This window comes from Protopterus annectens, chromosome 9.part0 (assembly GCF_019279795.1).
Source record: "Protopterus annectens isolate FY-2018-M chromosome 9.part0, PAN1.0, whole genome shotgun sequence".
NCBI lineage: Eukaryota > Metazoa > Chordata > Ceratodontiformes > Protopteridae > Protopterus > Protopterus annectens.
The window spans coordinates 1,624,791,513-1,624,818,086 of record NC_056743.1 but is presented as its reverse complement, the minus strand read 5'-3'; the positions used below and the strand labels follow the sequence as shown (position 1 = coordinate 1,624,818,086).

Genomic DNA, 26,574 nt, shown 5'->3' with positions numbered 1-26,574 from the left:
TTTCATTACTCTCTCTTGAATGGGTTGAAATGTAGGATTAGTATGTAAATGTACCTTTAACATGACTGATAATTTTCAAAAAAAAATAATCCTAGGACTTAACAACTAACAACACAGTGAAGTTCTGAGGTCTAAACTGGTGTACGATGGTGATAATGAAATCTGAATAAGAAGTAATCTGCATACCAATCATTGTAAAATTCATTTCAGAATGCATGACAAACACTTACCAGTTGATGTCGGCCAGTGTATTCAGAGCAGACACCAAAATGTGCTGTTCATAAATTCATAACTTCATGCATGTATGGTGCTTCCATCTACACTGTAGTGATCCACAGTGCCTTAGTCATACAGTTGATGATGTGTTAGGCACTGCCAGACCAATCTACAATATGAAGGATAACAGCATGCAGCATTCCAGTCACCGACCATGACAGTGGTCACTAACACTTGTGTTCATTTAAGGCTGCTGGTCTTGCTTGCACAATGCAACACTGCACACTGAGAAATCCTGGTTTACAGAACAGAAGCATAACTGTCTTTTAGTGGTGGATGTATATAGCTGTTAATGGCTCTGTCATGTTTGATTTCAACATTTATGTGGTGACTCTCATTAGCATAATGACACTAATCGGCATGTAGTTATGTAATCATTTATAAGAGTTAGAGAGCATCATAATATACCTGTGACAGATAGGCATGACTGTTAAAGAAGGTGGGAGAATGGTACTAAATCAAGAGAGTTGGTGACAGTTGACGTGATACCATGGTGGGAGAATGGTACTAAATCAAGAGAGTCGGTGACAGTTGACGTGATACCATGGTGGGAGAATGGTACTAAATCAAGAGAGTTGGTGACAGTTGACATGATACCATGACCCTATGGAAAAAAGGAAAACGGAAGTGATGATGAATGAGGATGATGATGATGATAGTGATGAAAGATTTAGTTGAAGATAAGTTATCTTTCACCTTTACTGCAATGCTTCTGCAATGATATATCATTCAATAGTTTTTAGTCATGTTCTTATTACATTATATTAACTATGAACTTCAGGCAACATAATGATATAATGTTTAATTTGTGAACCATATGTTAAATACATTGCTTTCCTTCCGTATTAGCCACAGTGCGTATTTTAATATTTTATTAAATTCAATAGGTGACCTGACTGTTTATTATTAATAAACTAAATTTATTGTGTCTATAAATATTATTAGTAAGCTAACAATAATCAAATTAAGTTAGTGTTAACCTTTCCTTCATCTGTGTTTATAAATATCTTCTAAGTTTAAATAACCTGCATTTCATAACATTTACTAAATTTTCTTTATAAATGTTATTTTTTTACCCTAACTACTAAAAATATGTATAGCTGTGTGAGGCCAGTTGCTAAGGAAATGAAATAAGTAAAAGTAAGCCTCCAATAATGTCATACAGAAAATACTACAGATGAAGGGCATGTAAAAAGTAGTAAGCAACATATGTGTAAAAATGCACTGCAATGTTTAATTTAATCATGCAGTCATTTTACTTAGAATTCCGGTAGATGTGTCACAAAGTTTTCATTCACTGCTGTTGAAAATGTTGAGTTGGTGTCATGGATATAATTGACAGGAGCTGGGTAGTTAACTTAATTGCCATGATGTATGTTTTATTTTCATTTTTAAGTGTGACTTTGTGAGTCTCCACTTCAGTTGTTCATGTTGCTATGTTTATGTTTATATGTGCCACTCATTACCACTAATTTTCTTTAACTTGTTAGCAACTTTGTACTATAATGTGTAGAGCTAAGCATGGATATTTCTTTGACATTACCTGCCATGTTTTATTCCATAGTTTCCTTTAAAATGAAAGTTTGTGATTACAGTGCTAAGTTTCTTCATTTCGTAATGCTGCTGTGTATACCACTCATTATCAAAGTGGTCTAATGAATGAACATCAGTGTTTTAATTTAAGCTATAATACAGAGCATACCCAATATTTTCCCAACATCTGTACAATTCATTGTTACACTGCTTCTAGTGTACAGGTTATTGTTATACTACTTCTGGTTTACAAGTTGTTATTACACCACTTCTAGTGTATAAGTTGTTGTTACACTACTTCCAGTGTACAAGCCATGGTTACACTGCTTCTGGTGTACAAATCGTTATTACACTTCTTCTAGTAGACACGTTGTTGTTATACTACTTCTGGTGTACAGGTTGCTGTTACAATACTTCTAGTGTACAAGTCATTGTTGCACTACTTCTAGTGTACAAGTCATTGTTTCACTACTTCTGGTTTTCAGTTGTCATACTTCTTCTAATATGTAAGTCATTGTTGCACTACCTCTAGTGTACAAGTCATTGCTTCACTACTTCTAGTGTACAAGTCATTGTTGCCCTACTTCTATTGTACAAATTATTGTTGCACTACTTCTAGTGTACAAGTCATTGTTGCGCTACTTCTGGTTTTCAGTTGTCATACGTCTTCTAATATGTAAGTCATTGTTACACTACTTCTAGTGTACAAGTCATTGTTGCACTACTTCTAGTGTACAAGTCATTGTTGCACTACTTCTGGTTTTCAGTTGTCATACTTCTTCTAATATGTAAGTCATTGTTACACTACTTCTAGTGTACAAGTCATTGGTGCACTACTTCTAATGTACAAGTCATTGTTATATTACTTCTAGTGTACAAGTCATTGTTACACTACTTTTAGTATACAAGTCATTGTTGCACTACTTCTAGTGTACGTCATTGCTGCACTACTTCTAGTGTACAAGTCATTGTTATACTACTCCTAGTGTACAAGTCATTGTTACACTACTTCTAGTGTACAAGTCATTGTTGCACTACTTATAGTGTACAAGTCATTGTTACACTACTTCTAGTGTACAAGTCATTGTTGCACTACTTCTAGTGTACAAGTTATTGTTGCACTACTGGTTTTCAGTTGTCATACTTCTTCTAATATGTAAGTCATTGTTACACTAAGTCTAGTGCACAGGTTGTTGTTACACTACTTCAAGTGTACATGTTTTTGTTACACTACTTCCACTGTACAAGTAGTTGTTCTTACACTATGTACAGTGTACAAGTTATTGCTGGTATACAGGTCACTGTTACACTACTTGCAGTGTACAGATTATTGTCATATGACTTCTAGTTTAAGTTCAAGTTCAATTGAATGCTTTTACCAAAAAGCATGGCAAGCAATATCATTATTCTAGCAAACAAATATGCAAAACATGTGTTTACTTCAAGAGCAATATTCAAAAAATAACCTTAAGGCCAAAGAATAATCACAAAACATAAGCATCATCACTGGAAATCTGGTTGGCATTAAGCTGAAGTGCAGAAGACATTTTGCCAGTAACAGAGTGCCCATATCCCAAGTGCATGTTTGTTAATATTCCACAAACAAATATAAACACTGGTGCAAAGAAACACTTAGTCATCGGACTGTTGAAAATATGCCCCATTAAGTAGGTTTGAAGGCACTCAACTACTAAAGCACAGTATTACAAATACTCTCACACATGACATCAGTCTATGCAATAAATCCCCAAAGCTGCAACACCATGGGCAAACATCATAGCATTGTGTACAAAACGTCTCCAGGTAATGACTCAGGATGCTTCTGCATCCACTCAAAACATCAGGGTACTCAACAAAAACTTCCATCACCAAAGCATTAGTACAGCATCTTTCATTCACATCCTTGTCTCCATTTGCATTCCTGTTTGGTGACCAAGAAACCATAAACATTAACTGGCCAAAAATACCAACAATGTAATTCATGGATTCACTGCAACAACAAAACCTCCAACTCAGTACTACCACCAGCTCCAAGTTCAAATGAATGACTCTATCAGATTTCAGAAAAAAAATGACCAAAAATTGCAGCAGTGCTCAGTGGTCTGACAGCCATCTACTGTCAACATGCAAATGCTAATACATCATTGATGTTAGACTTGCAGTGAATTGCCAACCACTCAGATAGATATTGCCTTATATTTTGTGCATTCAAGAAGTAAAGAGTCATTCCTGTTATCTATTAAAATGGTAATCATTAAACATTTATACATACGTGGCCAGCTGCATTGTGCTTTCAAATATACCTACATGGACTGTAGAAATTTAACATAATGCTCTTAAGAGAATTCTGTGCAGATTTTTTTCAGAATACACTTTGGAAATGCTTATTATCTTAAAAGTACTTTAATAACCTGGTCTGTAGTACGTTTGAAAAAAATACAATTAAAACAAACTACTAGTAATAAATATTTATCAAAGAATTAACTTACCAGGATTACAAAACATACAGGCCCTATGAAACTCCATCGAAAGCCTCTGTCCAGACTCAGCCAGCATCTAAAGTAAGAAGCGATGAGGAAATAGTTATAAAAAATAATTAATTTGGGTAATACACCTGCATAATGTCTGAATGTTTGGTTTATTTGCACTCACTGCATTGACTGTATAACTAAAACTGTTTACTGCAGTGTTCCCAACATATTTATGATAACAGTACTTGTCACATCATAAAACAAAATCTATAACTGAAATTAAAGTGCGCAGTGGATAAGATATTATTTCCTATACAACTACTAGTCGCTGTCATATACCTCAGAGTTACTGTGCTATTACTTAGCTTCATGTCACAGAAGTGTTAGTACTTCCACAAGTAAGTTAAATATTTTATTTTATCCATCAAATAAAGGGGAAACTTAATTATTCTCAGGCTGCTATTTATAACTGAATAAATGCACACAAAGGCAACATTCATAATCATAATAAAGTTACAACTGTATTATGTGGCACATTTTATACTGTAAAATGCTTTTCACATACAGTGTTAAGACTGGTAGCGCTGTGACTGAATGTGTGGCAGCAAGTTTATTCCCGTGTGGTTACACACATTTTAATAGCAAAGGAATATACAGACACTACATTTAATGTGGGTGCATTGCCAGCATTTAATTACTTTATTTTGCAATTCACAAAATAAGTTTGCCAACTTCATTAAATGTCATAATATCACTGTTAATAAGCCTGCTTTATAGATAATTTATCATCTCTAGAGGGGAAACCAGTCTTGGTTGGAAAATTGTCATTTCAAGGATCTGAGTTTCATTGTTTGACTGGTATTAAAATTAGTTACAAACATGTTAAAGCAGGTAAATATAATGAATGCCTTCCTCACTCATGTGCACCCCCCCCCCACACACACACACACACATTCAGGAGGCTGCATTCACCATTTTCACGAGATGGGGTGGTTGATTTGGAAACCGACATCGAAGCATTCACCATTTTCATGAGATGGGGTGGTTGATTTGGAAACAGACATTGTAGTATAGTAATTTGTACTTTATTTATCTGCAGCAGAGAAGCATCACCATAAATTCTGATACATTTGTAGTCTGGTACAGTTCTATGAAACATAACTCATAAGTTTAAATGAACATAAACATTCATCTGAATATATAGCTTCCCTGAAAGAACCTCTATGTCATGAAAACATATATCTTTCTAGTAGCATTTTTTTTTCTTTTTTAGCTCCCCACAGCTGACCATCAGCTACTTCCTTGTCTCTCTTCATTTGCTGTGTTTAGTGGGCCCCCTTAGCCTCACCTGGGTTCAGTCTGAGCCACATCCAGGGATAGTTAGGAAATAAAGTACACTGATACAGCACTGTACTGCTGCTGGACAGCATGCCCTAACCCTACCACCCCATGGCACCCTTGCAAGCTCTTCTGAGGCTGCCTTTGGGAGGTGTATGTGCACTTCCATTTATGTACAACCTCATTATCAAGTGCTACACCACTTGTAGCACAAATCTCACCTGGGGCTTCATGCTGTTATTGCAGTGATCCAGGTTACGTTCTTCTCCCTAGAATGGATGAGCCAGTAATGGCCACTGACTCACCCTCTAGTTCCTCTAATCAAACATGAGTCATCTGGGACAGAGTCAGTGTTCAATCTCTCTGGGACATGAGGCCATTTCTAATTACATGTTTGAAGGACAGAGCATATGACAACTGAGATAATTTTAGAGTGAAATATGATTTGGAATGTGCATGCGTTTGTTAATGTGCATGCATATGGCTTCTGAAGATTTGAAGATCAAGTGTTACAGTAAGTACATAACACTGGCATCTTACATAATCCAGAGTGCATTCACATTAACACTAAGACACAGCCATCAGCTCAGACTTCTTGGATGGTGTCAAGATGGAATACTACAAGGAATGGAAACTCAGAAGGAAGACCCAAACCTTGAAATCACTTTCAGTTTATAGTGCCTTGCAGAAGTATGTAGTGAAGCCCAAGCTGCATGGATATCATCAGCTAAGGAATTTTTGAACAAGGTTGAAGAAGTAGCTGCAGCCCTGATTGACCAACTCTACATTTATCTGGTAAACTCTTATTGTACTTTGCATAGCTAAGCAAAATGAATTCTGAGACCCACCTGAATAAGGTGATCTTGGAATTGTTCTTTCCATACCTAATGACTGTAAAATAGTTGCACATGTTTTTTGATGTATTTTGTTGTATCAAAACAGAAGATCAGGGTGGTGAAACGAGTCCTCTCTTCAGGTGGAATGTTGAGTGATGAATAAAATAATATTAATTTCCATTGCAACTTCTGATATAAATGTTATATTATTGCACAAGAATACCTTTTTTGTAATGGCAAAGAATATACTGAGATTTAGAAGAGTGCGGCAATTTCAGAAAATCTTTTTACTGAGGTAACTGCCACACAGAAAATGTTTTCCACAATATGTCAGACTAGTTTAGTAGCAAATTCAAAAGGAACAGAGTCAGTTTTTCCAGCATAAACTTTAACTCCCCAGGGAAAAAGTAGGAGGTATAAACATAAAAGCCCTTCTTAGAAATGCATTGCAAAATTTTAAGGGTACTAAAGATGAGGAATCCTTTATTTGGTGAAAGAGAAACTGATGTTAACTGAACTATGACATCAGAATAGCTGGAGCTTTGATAAAAAAAACTGTTAGGTAAAAACTGCAGTATTTCAGGTATTTCAGCGTAGTGGAGACCTACACTTTGACTAGCTACCCATAAGACAAATCTTGTCAGCTGACAGCTGTATATTTTCTTGGCAGAGGGCTTCTGGGATACTGCAAGGATCTGGTCCACACATGAATGGTACAAGGGGTCTCTTTTCATTATGGGAACTGGAAAAGCAATGCAATTGGTCTAAAGGCCTGTTGCCTTGGGTGATGCTTGTAGGATGGGTGAGAGGGGTGACATTTATGAGATCTGAGGAAAAGTGTTTTTTCTAGAACAGGAGGCCAAGACACAGACAACCATACTTGGATGAGCCAGAATGTAGTTAAGATGACGACTTCTCCCTTGTGCATTTTGGATTTCTGCAGAAGCTTTATTATCATTTGAAACAAGGGAAAGCCAGATAATGTACCCAGAAAATATTGATGGACCAGGGCACCCAGGGCGTCAGTTCCTGTTGGTGAAGTACAGAAAAAGAGTTAATTTGAGTTGTTATGGGCAGGAATATGCATCATTGTCAGAAAGCAGTGAGATGACATGTCTCACTGTCACAAATGCATAGCTTCGCAACAGAGAAGGTAGGAGTGGGTCCCATCCACCATGATGTGGAACTACCAAGTCACAGTCATATTACCAGAATAGTAAAAAAAATTGTATCCTTTGGAAGGAAGCACTGCAAAAGCTGCAAAATTAAGACTATGTATACATGCCATCTCCAAGATCATTATACCTAAGAAAAAAGGGAATATTCTGAGAAATGACAATCCTGGGCCTGATATAAGTAAGGCCAGACCACCAGCTGTGAGTAACTTCACTTCCTGCTTACATTTTTGCAGCTAGTCTTTCACTTGAGGCCAAACCAGGATGATCAAACAGGGCAGTGGTGAAAGATGGCCTAAAAACTCTCTGTGGAAATACAATGTTTGAGCCAGGTATGACAAGGAGGAATGATTCTCAGCCCAGCTGCAGGCACCAGTCCAACATTTGCATTATGTAACTATCCTACAAAGAGGCTAGACATATTAGTCATTGTAGCTGTGTGGGGTACTAGGTTTCATGTTTGGTTCCCTTGGGGATATTAATCAGTATCTCAAGTTTTTTTTTCAGCAAGACTATGCTGAAAAGTGGTTATGTGTGTATGTGTGTGTGTGTGTGTGTGTGTGTGTGTGTGTGTGTGTGTGTGTGTGTGTGTGTGTGTGTGTGTGTGTGTATGTGTGTGTGTGTGTGTCACATGTTTAATATCTCTTTTAGAGAAGGTACATGATGCATGCATAAACATTTTAAAGCAGTCTAAGACTGAACATCCCTTTTCAACTGGATGGACCATTGCACTCTTTTCAATGGGCACTTTCTTTATGGCAAGATCCACTACAATACTGTCAGCTAAACAAGCCTTATTTCAACATACAAGGCATATGGGAAGTCAGAGGACCTTGTGTTTTCTCCTTGGAAAAGGTGTACCACATCTGGCTCAAGACAAGCCCTCTGCAGTTCCAGTGAAACTATGTGGTCTGCTGGGGAAGTCACATAATTGGTAAGCTGGATAGAGTTAAATGTTTCCTGCATTATCTGCTTCTTAGAGGAGACTGGATCAGTTAACCATGACCCCATGGGATGCATTACATCCAAAATGTCCCCAACATGGGATCATTGAAGAAGAATGAGGAAACCTTCCCCTGTACATCAGTAACTGGTGTGTGCAAGACCATAGAAGAGTCCATCTGCTTCCTTCTGCAGGTCAGCTTCCTGGAGATCTTAAGAGGTCAGTAAGGAATCTGTGCCGGATACTGCAGTCTTTGTGCTTTGCTGTATTTCTCTCTCTTTTTCTCTCTCTCTCTGTCTGGCAGAAACATGATAGGATGACTATATCAGACGGAGACAGCCTGGGTCGAAGACAATGATACAATCTCAGCCATTCCTTAGGGTCACCACTGTACTATATTTTGTCTCTGATTAACTAAATCAACATGTTTGGAATAAAAGAAATGGTAAAACAATTAACAATGAAGCAGAAATGGATGATATCTAAGGTGTAAACCAAATCTTGACACAAATGTCAACCTCAAAACCAAAGATGGTATAAAATAACAGGTGTATTGTACTTTTTTTACAGGTGTGTTTTACTGTTAGCTGCCTCTCAGGTGCTAGGACCCACCACATAACACAAGAACTCAGGTCACTCCAGAACAAGTACAAATATGACTCTGTGTCCATGCTGGTGTGAATGACCTGAGCTGTACCTCCCTGGACTACATGAAAAGAGACATGGAGGAGCTCTCTGATCACATAGCCCAGGCCGGTATGACCCTGACCCTAAGTAGCATCTTGCCCTCACCAAGAATGATACCACAGTATAGAGAAAAAAATGATCAGTTTCAACAACTGGCTAAGCTTCTGGTGTCATTCAAAGGGGATCCAGTGTTTGTCAGCCTGAAATGACATGCTCGACAAGCCAAGCAGCTTTGCTAGAGATGGCTTGCACCTGTCAGCCTTAGGTTTTCAAATACTGGCCAAGGCTATTGCCACCTCCATAGTGCGTTTTTTAGGCAAGGCTCAAAAGACAAACCTACCGCCATAAATAGCACAAGTAACAAAAACTGAGGGTAATGCTACTCAATGACAGAAGTCCAAACCTCAAAATGCATGCACTCGAGGCACTCCTCAGTATGGAGAAAATTGATATATGTGCAATTACAGAAACCTGGTTTAAGGCTCCAGAGAGCACTGCAGCACTACCAGGCTACAACTCATACCATACATTTCGGCCACAAAACCTTGACTGAAATACAATAGGTGGGGGAGTATCCATATTCCTCAAAAATACCCACACCTCCAGGTTAGTGGCGCAGCACGATGCTTCAGAGATCATCCATGTGCAGCTAACAACAGGCAAAACTGCTATTCAAACTATAGCTTGCTACAGATCACCCACCATGTCCCAGGACCCCCACTCCACAGTCCTGAAAACACTGGGAAACATAAAGGTCCTACCAAACACCCTGATATTGGGTGATTTCAATTACCCAAACATTAACTGGGAGAACTACTCAAGTACAAACTCCCTTGCCCAACATTTGCTAGACTTTATAAACTCAAACGCCCTGGATCAACTGGTCAACACCCCCACCAAACGTGATAACATATTGGACCTGGTCATCACCAACATGGGCGACTGGTGTTCCACACCAGAGGTAAACCCCTCGCTGGTAAGATCTGACCATAAACTAATCACTCTGGATATCCACATTCCGCCACCACCCCTGGTCAAAGAAACCACCATGAAAAACGTTTCAAAAGCAAACTTCATATTACGTAAGACCGAGGTAGGAAGTTTCAAAGCCCCCATGCTAAAGGATAACGCTGTCCAAGCTGAAAAATCCTTTACTAATGCACTCTATGGGCACCTATAAGAATGCATGGATCGTGCTATTCCAAACAAAACCAAGACTCACTTCTCCAAGAAAAGGAAACCAGTCTGGTGGACCCCTGCCATAAACAAGCTATACAAAAGAAGCAGGAAACTAGTACAGAAAAGAGTAAAACCCCAAGAAGGGAAGACATCCCTGATCAGTATCTGCAAGAAACTACATTCCCTCATAAAATCATCCAAGGCTAGCTTCGAAAGAAAAATTGCCATGGACTCCAAAGATAACCACAAGGCATTCTTTAGCTATGTCAAGAATCTAAGTGGCAATTCTCAGATCTGCTCAGAGTTAGTGCAGAATGGCACAAAATACACTGAACCGACCAATATAGCCAACATCTTGGCAGACAGGTTCAGTGCAAACCCCCCCCCCACCCCCAAAAGGGCTCATAACTATACCAAAAGAATGTAGTGCTCCTGAAATCACAGACACTCAGGTTAAAACAGCCCTCTCCAAAGCCAAAAACACAGCATCAATGGGACTGGACGGTGTCCCAGGCTGCGTCCTACACAAGCACAAAGATGAACTAACCCCTCACCTAAACACACTGTTTAAACCCAGCCTCTCCACAGGCTACATGCACACAGAGTGGGGCACAGCAACAGTTATTCCACTCCACAAAGGTGGAGCCACAACAGACCCCGGGAACTATTGCCCTATAAGCCTGACTAGCTTGGTCTGCAAAACTGTGGAGTGCATCATCATGGATCTCATTAACAGAAACATAGGAAACCTCTAAACACTAGACCCTACCCAGTTCAGCTGTGTTAAGGGCAGATCATGCCTCCTAAACCTGATGGACTTCTTTGAGACAGTTACCAAGGATATAGATGAAAGAAAGGTGGCCCACACAGCCTACCTAGACCTCACAAAGGCCTTCAACACCATTCCCCACTCAGGTATTATAGACAAGCTCACCAGCCTGAACATAAACCCGTACGTCACAAGATGGGTTGCCAACTAGCTCACGGACAGAACCCACATGGTAAGAGTTGTGGGAGCTAGGTTTGACTCTAAACTGGTTACAAGTGGCATTCCCCAGGGCTCAGTCCTAGGACCCCTCCTGTTTGGCATATACTTCTCAAGGGTACAGGCAAGCACAGGAGGACTATGGCTGACCAAGTTCACAGACAACTGCAAACTAGGGGCTATAACTGACTTTCCAGCTGACACAAACATCCTCCAAAAGGGTCTCACTGAGACAGATACCTGCTGTCAAAAACCATGGCCTGAAGCTAAATGCTAAAAAGTGCATAGTCATCCCCTTTGGAAAAAACAAAGTACCTACAAACTACCACATAGGTGGTAGCCCCCTAAATACGGAAGATGTAATAAGGGATCTGGGGATCCAAGTAGAGAGTAACCTCTCCTATGATAATCACATTGCCAAAGTGGTTAGAAATTCCTTCTATGTGGCGGACCTAATCACAAAAGGGTTTGCATCCAGATCGAAAGATGTCATTGGGCCCCTCTATGCATCACTCATCAGACCCATCATAGAGTACAATGCCCCATTTGGGATGTACCTTACAAGACACCTGCGACAACTGGAAAGACCACAGAAGTATCTCACCAAGAGGATCACTGGCCTCAAGCAGATGTCCTATGCAGCTCGACTGAAGAAGCTCCAGCTGTACTCGGTTGCATACTGCCTACTCACAGGTGATCTCTGCCTGACGTACAAGGCCATGTCCAACCCAGAATTGATGGACATGCTCCACCTAAAGAAAACCATATCCCCTCAAGCCACACGCTCCAGGGATCTAAACCTCATCACAACAATAAATAGGACGTGCTGAAGGGATAGATTCTTGTCCCAGAAACTTCCCATGCTCTGGAACAAGATTCCAATCTACATTAGGCAGAGCTCCTCGCTAACTCTCTTCAAGAGAAACCTTGACGAGTGGATGGGAAACAGAAAGTTTACCTCAGGAATCACTTCAATGGCTCTGCTGGACAGAGGTACAGGGAACTAATCTAAGGGGACAGCGAAAGCCAACACATACCGGCTAGGCTTATAAATGCCTCCGGGCAGATAGCCTAGTACCTACCTATGAACCTATTTTAAGAAGCATTTCTAAAATCTGTGTGTGCATATAAATACCAAGCATGTGTTAGCTTCAGTGCCATTTTGAAGGTGCAGCCAGAATGTTAACATCTCATGCATGATAGCTAGTTTGTTTATATGTTAAAGTTACTTAACTCATTTATATGTTTGAATACAATAAAACTGCTTGAACAAGAACCCACAATGGTCACTTGTTATACCCTGACCTGGTGAGTGACATGGTGCCAGAACCAGGATAGCAAAGACTATTCTTCAGAGCCATGATATGCAGACGTAATGCAAAGGCAAACTAAAAAGAACCGAGAGCAAAAAGGAGGGCCAGAAACAAGTCAAAGGTAAAGAGAATACAGATGAATGACTTATTTATTAAAAGAGGTTAAACAGAGAATTACAAGGGCAAAAAACATTTTATTAAGCAAATGAGAGGCATAAAAGAGCTCACTAATCAGACGAAATGTTTGAAACCAAGTTATTTGATGAAACAAGCATTAGAAAAATACATAAAGGGTTCAGAATTACCTCAGAATTGTAAAACCAACATGTTTAGAGTTAAAATGAGCACAAGAAAGTATAATTGGCATGAAAAGAGATTAAATGAGCAAAGCAAATATAAAAAAGGGCATAAAAGGCACATTAAGAAATTCAATGAGCAAAACAACTATAATAGAAAAGGCAGAAAAGGGCACATTGAGTATAAATTAAGAAACGGTGACTGCGTGTGTTTGGCAGATTACTGTGTTTGGCACAAATTACTATTTTGCATTGATCGAAGCCTTGAATAACATAACTAGAGTTATTCGAAGTATCTCAAAGTGTGTAAAAGTGCTTACAGTTTGTGCTTATTACTGTGCATTTATTCCAAAGAGTTTGTTAGGTGCAAAGTGCAACTATTTTTGTGAAGTGCAGTCAAGTGCAGCCATTTCGAGAAGTTTCTTGTGCCTGGGTGTGTCTGTTCACGGAGTGCCGCTATTACAGAGTGTCACCTGCACTATACAGAGTTGTTTGGCAAAGTGCCATTACTTTGAACAGTTTATTGGCAAAGTGCCATTACTCCAAAACAAGTTTATTCGCAAAGTGCTATTACTTCAAAACAAATTTATTCATCATTTGCCATTACTTCAAAACAGTTTATTCACAAAGTGCCATTACTCCAAAACAAGTTTATTCACAAAGTGCCATTACTTAGAAACAGTTTAGTCGCAAAGTGCCATTACTTCGAATCAAGTTATTTGCAAAGTGCAATTACCTCAAAATTGTTTATTCACACTGTGCAGTTGTTCAAAATGTTTCTTAAAATTATGATAAATGACTTTGGCAGTAAAATGTTGGTAAATGGCTTTGGCATTAAAGCAGTTACAAGACAAAGGCTCGTACAGTATAATGCTGATAAATGCCTTTAGCATTCTTGCCTTTACAAGATAAATGGCTCATATGGTAAAATAATTGCAAGGCAAGTGTCTTTTATAGTAGAGAGATTTCAAAGTGTTATAGTGCCCAGGAAACTTATTTCATGAAATTCAGTCATACAAAGGCTCGTTCTGTTCTTACAAGTACTGGCATAAATTTCAAGCACATGTACACACACACACACACACACATATATATATATATATATATATATATATATATATATATATATATATATATATATATATATATATATATATATATATATATATATATATATGTACAGGTGTGTGTCTTCATGCATATCTGCAAGAGTTTTCATTCAAATATGTCAATATGGCAAATGGATTTCGCAATCCACAACCACTTGTGTTTGATCAGAATATTGCAGAGAACTGGAGAGTATTTGAGCAAGAATACGATATATTTATACAAGCAGCTTATTCTGATAAAGATGCACATACCAGGGCATTTGTTTGCTGAACCTAGCAGGGTCAGAAGCCATTAAAAGGGAGCATTAATTTGTCTATGCACCAGCAGTGTATGAACATGAAGGAGAAGCTCGTCATGTTGTTGGTCAGGCTGAATCAAGGGAAGACCCCCAAGTGTTTAAAGTGCAAATTCAGAAATAAGTGTAACCCCCAGACTAATGTTTCACTGGAGAGGCATTTGTTTTACACGAGAGATCAAAAGCAAGGAGAAACATTTGCAGCTTATATTACTGACCTGAGAAACAAAGGTAAAACATGTAGGTTTAGTGATTTAAAGGATGAGTTAATAAAGGGCAGACTTGTGTGTGGTATCAATAATGCGGATGTAAGAAAGATTCTGCTGTGTGACAGTGATTTGGTGCTGAGTAAAACATTGAGATTTGTCAGATTCATGAAGTTACAGAGAGGCACAAAAATATGCTTGCTAATGATAAGAGCATGGTTTCAGCAGGCTCCAGAGCTCATGTAGACAGCATGCAACATGTAACAGGCAAATGCAGGCCTAAGCACATGGTAGCAACAGCCCCTGTGGGACTTCTAGGTAAAACACATAGTCTTCTAGCATGTTCCAAGACCAGTTCAGTTAAAGGAGCATGCTCAGTGCAAAACCAAGGTTACTCAAAACAGACGTTGCTCAGTATAGCATGAGTGTGAATCAGCAAAACCCACATCAGGCTTCATTGTTATCTGCCACAATTCTGGTGACAGGCATGTGCCCAAAAGAGAAAAGTGCATAACATTTGGTCAGCAATGTCACAAGTGTAAGAAATGGACCCATTTCCAAAGATTTTGTAAATTGAGTAAGCCTCACACAGTGACAAAAAAGGGTCACTCCAAAAGGCAAGTTAATCAAATAGACCTGCAACAGTCTGCTTTATATATAGATGGTGTATCAGTAATTGGTGAAAAGATTGATTCAATAGACTTATTGACAAGAAATGAAGTGTATTGTACTGTCCGGATCAATGGTAAATCTGCAGAGCTTAAAGTAGACACGGGTTCAAAGTGTAATATCATGTTTGCAGATACTTTTGCAAGTGTCACAGCTGGTGAGCAACTAAATGTGACTAATTGTGTGAAACTTGCTGCTTATGGAGGTGAAGAAATTCAAATCCAAGACTCAGTAGTGCTTTCATGTTATGTGGCCAAGAACTGTTGTAGCCTATTATTCTGTGTGGTTCAAAGACCTGTGCAGTCATTATTGGGTCTCAGAGACAGTTTGAAAATTAATCTGATTTCTTTTACCAAGGAAGTTCATCAGTTAAGCACATGTCCTAGTTCCAGCTTCACCAATACTATTTTTTCAGAGTATGCTGATGTTTTCAATAACAAATTAGGCAAACCTCCAGTTGTGTATTCCATGAAATTAGTTCCAGAAATCAGTCCAATGGTCAGACCAGCAAGAAGAGTTCTGATAGCTATGCAGCATAAGACCAAAGCTCAGTTAGACAAAATGGTGCAACAATGTGTAATTTGTCCAGTTACAGAAACTACCGAATGGGTGTCATCATTGGTAGCAGCTCATAAAAAAGGCTCAGATGAAATCAGAATAGGCATTGGACCAGGAGATTTGAACAAAACATTGAAGAGATCACATCATCCCATGCTTACAATGGAAGAGGTTGCAGCACTGATACCGAATGCCACTGTTTTCTCTGTCTTAGATGCAAAGAGTTCATTTTGGCAAGTGATGCTTGATCGCAAATCTTCATTAATGACTACATTCAGTACTCATTTGGAAGATATAGATTCCTCGGAATGCCATTTAGAATAAATTCTGCATGTGAAGTCTTTCAGTGCGCACTGGAGCAAATTTTTTCAAGTTATCCTTGTGCCATAATAGTAGATTGTATCTTGGTCGGAGGCAATGGTTACACAGAGCATGACAGAAATCTTAAGAGAGTTCTAGACAGAGCACATGAAGTGAACTTAAAGTTCAATCCTTTAATGTAAAAATTCAGAATACAAGAAGTCACATATGTAGGTCATTTGTTTACAAGTATTGGCTTGAGACCAGATGGGCAGCCACGGTGGTGCAGTGGTTAGCATTACTGCCTCACAGCAAGAGGTTCTCTGGTTCAATTCTCGGCTGGGGTGTCTTCTGTGCGGAGTCTGCATGTCCTCCCTGTGGTCATGTGGGTTTCCTCCAGGTGATCCGGTTTCATCCCAAAGACATGCTGTAGGTGGATTGGACACTCTAAATTGGCCCTAGGCGTGAGTGTGTGCATGTGTGTGCCTTCTGTGGAAGGTTGAGCACCGGACTGGCAACTCGTCACTGTAAAACTCCACTGCCAATCATGAGCGGACAGGTGATCCGTTGTGGCAACCCCTAACCGGGAATAAGCCAGAAGGAGATTGGCTTGAGACCAGACCCATCTGTCACTCTTCTATCTTGGACATAATAGAAGAGTCTTTGTGGGTTCTGTTTAAGCAGCTTTATTTTATACAAAGACATCATGATAGAAGTTTACTGACTTTAAATTAAGTAACTGATATACAAACTAATTGCGGGATTCATACATGCTTACTCTCTGGCTGCTCTCTCAAAATGGCACTATGTATGGCACATGCTCTGTCTTTATATGTGCATGTTACGTCTTTGACATGCTTCTTAAAGATACAGTTCACATGGCACATGCACTCTGATCTACATACTCCCTCTTGAAAAAATGAAAACATGCAATGTTATGAGTCTATTTGGCATGCAGATATCACATACAGTTTATCATGCAATTATACAAATCGTATACATTAAACTCTCACCCCGGGATTCATCAATGGAAATTTTCCATGCAGGAACAGTATAGCTGCTCCTGCATGGAAAATGGCCGCCTCGCGATCCAGGCATTTGCCATTTTGACAGTCACAAGTGGCCCTATACTGTTCCACCATGGAAAGCTGTGCTGGATGCTAATCAGCTCATTTGCTGGTGAAAACCATGCAAATGAGCTGATCTAGTGATCCAAGAAGTTGGCAGGTCTCCGTGCTGGAACAGTGTAAGGTGCAGAAATGTATTTAGTTACTAACCAAATACATTACTGAAAATTGCACAATGGAGGCATTTCAGCACTCAATAAAGCATGTATTAGAGTGGTTACTCATGCCAATGGCCAAATATATGGCCATTGGCATGCAAAACTGCTTAAAAAAATGTAAACTTTTATTTTTGTTGGCCGATCTCAGCTATTAAGTGCATGGGAGGTGGTACGCTAGTGGGAGGGGGCAGAAAAGTTAAAAATAAGGGTGAAAATATGAACATTAGGGAATTCTACATTTTGCCATCATAGTCAATGGCATGAATAAAGTAAACAATGGCAGGGAACAGTGGATGCTAAGGGGGAGGCTCATGTGTAGTGCAGTAACTAGGGCTTAAAACAGTGGGGTATGTTAATGAGGGGACTTATGCTGAATCACAAATTTCTTCTAAGTGTCAGACTGCACCTAACTGTGTAGGTGCTCTAACTCGATTTTGTAGGCAGGAGAAGCTAGTAACATGAAAAGGGGGTGTCTCACACTTGTTGTAAGCACATTGGAGCTCTGTTGGCTGGTTTCTGCTTAGCTAAGCACAGCTAAGCAAGGCTGTGTGTCTGAGGCTGTTTACTCTTATTTCATGAACTGAGCAGCATGTTCATAGCCAGGGGAGGGCCATTTGTTGCTGTTTACACTAGCTAAGCGAGGCTGAATGGTGTGCCAGGGATTAAACAGGAAGGACATAGGAAAAGTAAAAGGAAATAACAGAACAAGGGAAATGCAGTGCAAACAGCAATATGGGATACTGCAACACACAGTGGGCCATGGAAAACACTCATTAATACAGCCGGAAGGTGGCTGCATAGCTGAAAATGGGAGGAGGAGGTGTAAAAATATAAATAAAGGGCAACAGCACAATAAAGGAGAAATGAAGTAGAAACCACTAATATGGGACTCTTGCAACTCACAATGGGCCAGGTAAAGCACACAATATAGTATAGTCATCCCCTTTGGGAAAAACAAAGTACCCACAAATTATCACATAGACAGCAACCCACTGAGTACGGAAAAAGTAATCAGAGACCTAGGGACCCAAGTCGACAGCGACCTCTCATTTGACACCCACGTTGCCAAAGTGGTTAGAAAAACATTCTACCTTGCACACCTAATCATGAAGGGATTCACATCCAGATCCAAGGATGTCATTGTACCCCTATATTCCTCCCTCATCAGACCCATGATTGAGTACAATGCCCCATTTGGTATGTACCTCACCCGGCATTTGCAACAGCTGGATAGACCACAAAAGTACCTCACCAAGAGGATCAAGGGTCTCCAACATATGTCTTATTCTGCCAGACTAAAGAAGCTTCAGCTCTATTCAGTAGCATACCGCCTGCTCAGAGGTGATCTCTGCCTGATGTACAAGGCCATGTCCAATCAGGATCTGATGGACATGCTCCACCTCAAAAAATCCAAATCCATCAGGACCATGAGAGCTAAAGACTTAAACCTCGGCACAAGTATGAATAGGACATGCTGGAGGGATAGATTCATAACCCAGAGGCTTCCCATGCTTTGGAACAAGATCCCAGTTTGTATTAGGCAGAGCCCCTCACTGACTCTCTTCAAGAGAAATCTTGATGAGTGGATGGGAGATCGTAAGTTTACCCCAGGGATCACATCTGTGTCACTGCTAGACAGGGGCACAGTAAACTAATTCTGTTATATAAGGGGACCTTCATTGTGTCACTACTAGACAGAGGCACAGTATTCTAAATTTATTCTGTACATTTTTTGTACCATTTCATGGGGTGGCAAAAGCCACATCACTATGGCTAGGCTTACAAATGCCCCAGGGCAGATAGCCTAGTACTATACTATGAAATTATGAAACTAATAATACAGCTGGTAGGTGACTGCATAGTTGAAAATGGGAGGAGATGTAAAAAAAAAATTAAAGGGCAACAGCAGCCATTTCTAACTATGGCAATGGGGGTGTTGTGGGTGAGAAGGCCCTCAGGGTATTATCACTTACAAGTTTACAAACACACAGACACTGTTATTCTCAGTAATGCACACTGACACATTTGTCAGTACTGGGGTCTATAGGCGCAGGTGTTCCTAGATGTGTACCAGGATATTGTCCATGGAGAGATGAGAAGAGTAGGGGATGTTGGTACAGTGGTATCATGCCATCTGACATTTATCAACAGGCCATCTATCAACTGATGCCACATGAGTGATGCTCAGGGTGACAGTTAAATACAACATCCAATCATCTGGTTGTCTCTTGCAGAGGGCTAGTGGGGTGCTCCAAATGACATGTATGCAACATATATTACACAACATGGCCAGTGTCTGTGTTGGAGACCTGTACCCAAGCATGTACTGTTGCCTGTGGTAGTCTAGTTGAGATATTCATGGCATGTGGTGCATACAGGGTGGGGTTTCCTAGCTGTGGCTTTCATAACACAGCTGGGCAGACATGTCGGTGTCAGTCAATCCGAGATTGCCTGTAAGCAGCCAAGATGGATACCTGACATCTGCACATCTGTACAGAGGACAAACAGAAATCAGCTAGCCAACAGGTTATGCATTAGGATGAATGTTTTGACAGATAGACGTCTGGGCACTGATAGGTATGCCATTACTACATGACAGCAGCCCTCAATGACATGTCCTAAACACACAGTAGTCTACAGTTAATATCCACATATCAGATCAATATCCAGTAGCAAATATTTAATAACACACAGCTCACACACCAAGAACATGATAGTCAGTACTCAAAGTCCAGCTTTGCATGCAGGGGTGTATGGTTCCAGTATTACAATCTGCAATCTACTCTTACTTGGGAAAGCACTGTTAACAGTAGTAACATAATGATACAATACATGCAAGTGTGACTGCATATATCCTGGGATACTACCCATGTATGAAACACATACAAAGAGAAAAGATTGTTGTACTAGCCATATATACTCAGGTGTCCCAGACGGTATACTCACACCCCTTGCTACTGTAATGACAGTTCATAGAAGCATGTTATGTACATGGAATTAAATACATTTATTAAATATGTCATTACCCTGCTATTTTCTCAGTCTAGAATTTGATCACCAAGGTTAAGCTATGCTTAGCAGGAGTAAGCATTGCTTAAATGTAAATGCCAAGCAGATTTGCGCATTGGTAAGCAAAGCCTACACGGTATAAGTGCCTTTTCATTTAAACGTACATTAGCACCGCTTAACTTCACAAAAACCCTTGCTAATCAGCTTAATGCTGCTCAAAACTGCCTTAACCACTCTGTATCCAACAGTCCTGGTTCTGCCTAGCAAAAAAATAAACAGGGCTTGCAGGTCTTGAACCCAGAACCCTGTATACTCTTGTCACAGCAGTTAACCACTAAACTATCACAGCTGTGAAAATGTTTTTTTTTTTTTTTTTTTTATATATCTGTCAGTACACATACTGAATAGTAGTGAACAACTGCTTTGACTTCTACAATTGTGTAGTACTTGTTAGTGAAAATAGTGTTGAATCAGTATGTTGTTATATCCAAATATACACATATCAGATAAATATGGTGGGATACATCTGGGAAGGTATATACAACACTCATGTTTACACATAAGGATATATATATATATATATATATATATATATATATATATATATATATATATATATATATATATATAGATAGATATAGATATGTATGTAGATAGCTCCCTCTAACTATGGCCTATGGCTCTACCACCTATATCTACATTTCTACCACTATTACTTCTATGTACTACCCTCCCTTTCCTCTCTGTATCCTACATACTAACTGCCTATGAACATTTCATATCCATTGACTTTCAACATCCTTTCCAGCATACTTTACTTACTACTCATGTAACCCCCTACAACCACATTAATATCACAGCAACGTCTATCTACTTACTTCCAAAGTATCACAGATTAGGCCACATTACTTATCCCAAATGCAATAAATCCCTGAACATCTATTCTAAAACTATACAGTTCACACATAGACTGAACAATTTTCTCCTATTAGATGGAGGCATTCACCCCAACCCTGGTCCCTACAACAACGACAGCTCCAATCCCCAAACACTCATTCCATCCACCTCTTACAACCCAGATAAATCATCTGACTCTCTCATTATAGCTCATCTTAATATTCGTAGTATTAACAATAAAATACCCCATCTATATGCTCTCTTAGATGTCCATTCCTTTGACATCTTATATCTTGCTGAAACATGGCTTAAACCATCTACAAAGGACAATGAAATCACCCTGCCTAGATACAATATATTAAGACTAGACCATAAAAGCAAAAAGGGTGGAGGAGTAGCCATTCTTTATAAGTCATGGCTACACATCACTTCTTTCAATGTGCAGCTCCCTACTGACAGTAATGTAGGAATCCGTTCTGCTAAACGTCAAACAAACACCTATAAATCCATCTATTTAATTTGCTCCTACATCCCTCCAGGAAACAACATTAATACTCTTGAAAATTTACTTAGCTGCCTCTCCACTTACCTATCTCAAGAAACAATAGTGCTGCGTGACTTTAATATAGACTGGACTACTTGTAGATCACCCAAGCCTACTACCCATATTAACCTTTACTATTTCTCCCAAATCATCACCTGCCCTACTAGAATCAATAAACCCAACAACAAAGAAAGCACCCTAGACTGGATCCTAGTTAACATTCACCCCTTTATATATAAAACAGGTACTCTTCCTGGTGACCTTAGTGATCATTCACTAACCTATGTCATCAGACAAAGACTCAACATCCCCAACTCTAATTTCTTTACGACTGTTATATCCAATAACAATTTTAGCCTTGAATGTTTCCAGGCTGAACTTAAAGCTTGCGACTGGTCACCACTGAAACACCTCCAGTTAGAGGAGGCAGTTTCATACTTTAACAGTAAATTCTTACAAATTGTATACTATCATGTCCCCTTATGTACTACCAGAAATAGGACTAAAGGTGCTCCATGGCTTACTAATGAAACCAGAATTAAAATGTCACTCAAAAACAAAATCTGGACCAAATGGAGAGCTTCTAAAAACCCTACAGATCATCTAGAATTTAAACAATTGAGAAATGCTGCTAAAAGATCTATAATGTCTGACAAAACAAACTTCTACTTTCAGCTCCAGCAGACCCACAAACATAAACCACAAAAATTTCAGGCATAAACAAACTCCTACACCCAGGTCACACCAAAACACCAACAACCAATAACAATCCTATGCATATTGCCAATGCCTTTAATACCTTCTTTACTGAAGCTATCCAATCACTAGCAAACTCTCTACCCCCTGTTAAACCATGTATGTCGTCCACCTCATCTAGCTTACTACCATCATTCCACCTACAACCAGTCCCTACATCCCTCATTTGCACCCTTCTCCTAAACCTAAAGCCATGCACCCCCTTCAGCAGACCTCCTACGAGCCGAATACCTGCCAAAAGCAGCCAAAGTTATAGCCTATCCCATTTCTATCCTAATAAATAGAACAATTTCTGAAGGAGCTATCCCATCTCTTGTTTTTCCTGCTTTACTAGTTTAGTCCAGTTTCAGAGTTGCTGATTCCTGGGCTTTGGTTGTAGTTCCTGTGTACTGTTTCCTTGCCTTATTTGGGGGAGAGGAAGTTACCTTGCTTACCAGTGGGAGTGGGAAGCATTGAGCTGCCTTTTGTCCAGTTTTGTGAGGTTTCAGCCAGTAACTAGTAGTTTATTGGTCGTTTTGGGCCAGTTTCTAGCTTTTTCCAGCCCCCTGGTATAAAAGCGTAAACGCGTTTTCAGCTTGTACCTACTCAGCACAGACTCCACGTGGGCCAGCAGAGTAATCCAGGCTGCAGAGAGCTGAATAAGCGACTTTTCTTGATACTAAGTATATTTTTGTTGCTTTCCACATCTGAATACCTAGCGACTGTATTTCGCCTGCCTTTCTGTTACATTGAAGCTGTTTTTACTGCATTTAACTTAATATTGCACTTGGAATCCTTGTTTGTTACTATTTGACTGTATTTGTAGCAAATTCTTCTGTGTAAGCTGTAGTAGCTGATTCATAGCATTTATAAGTGTTTGCTGTACCTGTTTCTGCCTGTTTTGTGAAAAAAAAAAAAAAGAAAAAATATCTCTTGTTTTTCCTGCTTTACTAGTTTAGTCCAGTTTCAGAGTTGCTGATTCCTGGGCTTTGGTTGTAGTTCCTGTGTACTGTTTCCTTGCCTTATTTGGGGAGAGGAAGTTACCTTGCTTACCAGTGGGAGTGGGAAGCATTGAGCTGCCTTTTGTCCAGTTTTGTGAGGTTTCAGCCAGTAACTAGTAGTTTATTGGTCGTTTTGGGCCAGTTTCTAGCTTTTTCCAGCCCCTGGTATAAAACGCTGTAAACACGCGTTTTCAGCTTGTACCTACTCAGCACAGACTCCACGTGGGCCAGCAGAGTAATCCAGGCTGCAGAGAGCTGAATAAGCGACTTTTCTTGATACTAAGTATATTTTTGTTGCTTTCCACATCTGAATACCTAGCGACTGTATTTCGCCTGCCTTTCTGTTACATTGAAGTTGTTTTTACTGCATTTAACTTAATATTGCACTTGGAATCCTTGTTTGTTACTATTTGACTGTATTTGTAGCAAATTCTTCTGTGTAAGCTGTAGTAGCTGATTCATAGCATTTATAAGTGTTTGCTGTACCTGTTTCTGCCTGTTTTGTGAAAAAAAAAAAAAGAAAAAAATATCTCTTGTTTTTCCTGCTTTACTAGTTTAGTCCAGTTTCAGAGTTGCTGATTCCTGGGCTTTGGTTGTAGTTCCTGTGTACTGTTTCCTTGCCTTATTTGGGGGAGAGGAAGTTACCTTGCTTACCAGTGGGAGTGGGAAGCATTGAGCTGCCTTTTGTTCAGTTTTGTGAGGTTTCAGCCAGTAACTAGTAGTTTATTGGTCGTTTTGGGCCAGTTTCTAGCTTTTTCCAGCCCCCTGGTATAAAACGCGGTAAACGCCCGTTAGCGCGATTTAGCGCGATTTAGCACGGAGCTGCCACTGTTGCACACTAGGGCAGCGCTGGTTAATCAGGTTTAAACTATTCGGGCTACCTAAAGTCCACTCTTCAAATTTTCCCTTAAAACTACCTTCCTCGAACTATACTACTGATCTAATCAGCGTATCCTATAACTAAAAAGATCATCTCTACTTGACTCCAAGTAGACTATTCTCTATCTGTTAAACCTAGCACTTGCTCCTACAGTACTTATTACCTTGATACGGCACTCTTGTCATAGATAGTACCCCAAAAAGGTAACCCCCCATTTCTCGGTCACCCACGTCCCCCTGAATTTTATTTTAAAGTTTTTGTCTATCCTTCTAGCATGTCGAGGGATCAGTTGCTAGTGTCCTCTCCTGCTCAGCTGGTGAACCTGGGAATACTGAGGCAATGTTACAATTGCCTCATGTACACAGACAACCCTCTCCTCCTCCCACAAAACACAAATACATGCGAGAGATGCAACTATACGGCCAAACTGGAGGCTGAGCTCTCTCAACACAGGACTGGCAAGACCAGTCAGGAGGAGAAGGTTACCACACACACTATAGACCCAGTCTCACATAGCACCATTACAACCTCAAATCATACACATAAACACACAAAGACATACTCGGAGGCTCTGATCAAAAATCTACCAAAACAGCAGAGGCCACCAAAGCAGACACCCAAACAACCACCACCTCATAACACAACACCTGCAACACATAGACCTCACAGTCAGAGTGTCAAACAGTCACAGCCCTTAAGGCCAAACACAATGCCAGACACACTAGTCATTGGTGACTCCATAGTCAGACACACTGACGTCCCGCTCACCAGACTGAGTAAGGAGAAGGTCACAGTAAGCTGTCTGTCGGGTGCTAGAATCCGCCACATAACGCAAGCACTCAGGTCTCTCAACAGCAAGTACAAATATGACTCAGTCATTGTCCACGCTGGTGTAAACGACCTGAGACGTACCTCCTTGGACTACATGAAAAGAGACATTGAGGAGCTCTCTGATTATGTAGCCCAGGCAAGTATGACCCTGACCTTGAGCAGTATCCTACCTTCACCAAGAGTGATGCCACAATACAGAGATAAGATGATCAGCTTTAACAATTGGCTTAAACACTGGTGTCATTCAAAGGGGATCCAGTATCTGTCTGCCTGGGATGACATGCTGGACAAGCCACGCTGCTTCAAGGGACGGCTTGCACCTGTCACCCTGGGATTCGGATATTGGCAAAGGCTCTTGCCACCCCATAGTGCCTTTTTAGGCAAGGCTCAAATTCTAAACCTACCACCCTAGAACACAAAAAGGAAAAAATCTAAGGGTAATGCTGCTCAATGCCAGAAGTCTAAATCTCAAAATGCACACACTCGAGGCCCTTCTCAGTATGGAGAACATCGATGTCTGTGCTGTGACAGAAACCTGGTTCAAGGCTCCTGAGAGCACCCCAGCGCTATCAGGTTTTACCTCATATCATGCGTTCCGGCCCCAAAATCCGGACAATACCAAGAAAGGAGGGGGGGTATCCATATTCATCAAGGACACCTACACCTCAAGACTGGTGGCAACGCATGATGCATCAGAGACCATCCAGGTGCAATTAACCATAGGCAAGACTGCTCTGCAAATTGTAGCATGTTACAGGCCACCCTCACAAACTCAGGAACCTCACATGGCCTTCCTGAAAACACTAGAGGATAAATGTATCACCAAACACCATCATACTAGGTGACTTCAATTACCCTAATATAGACTGGGAACACTACTCAAGCCCAAACACCCTAGCCCAAAAGTTCCTGGAATTCATAAACTCAAATGCCATGGAACAACTAGTCACCATCCCCACAAGAGGAGATAACATACTTGATCTCATCATCACGAACATGGGAGCACAATGTTCAACACCGGAAGTATACCCCTCACTGGTGAGATCAGATCACAAACTAATCTCGCTGGAGGTCCTCATCCCACCCCCACCTGAAATAAAAAAGACCACAGTAAAGAACTTCTGAGAAGCCGACTTCACACTTCTAAAGACTAGTGTGGTCTCCTTTAAGGCCCCCGAGCCGGCGGAAAACACTACTCAAGCCGCTGAATCACTTACACACA

At 40.1% G+C, this 26,574-nt stretch overlaps 1 protein-coding gene across 1 annotated transcript in view; it reads right to left on the bottom strand.

Annotated features, from left to right (window-relative positions):
• Positions 1 to 26,574, bottom strand: part of LOC122810734 (adhesion G protein-coupled receptor E3-like) — a 242,835-nt gene that overhangs the window by 49,342 nt on the left and 166,919 nt on the right. Inside the window, exon 7 of the mRNA XM_044082297.1 lies at positions 4,299 to 4,365. Within this exon, the coding sequence (XP_043938232.1) occupies positions 4,299 to 4,365 (67 nt within the window). The remainder of the gene's footprint in view (positions 1 to 4,298; positions 4,366 to 26,574) is intronic.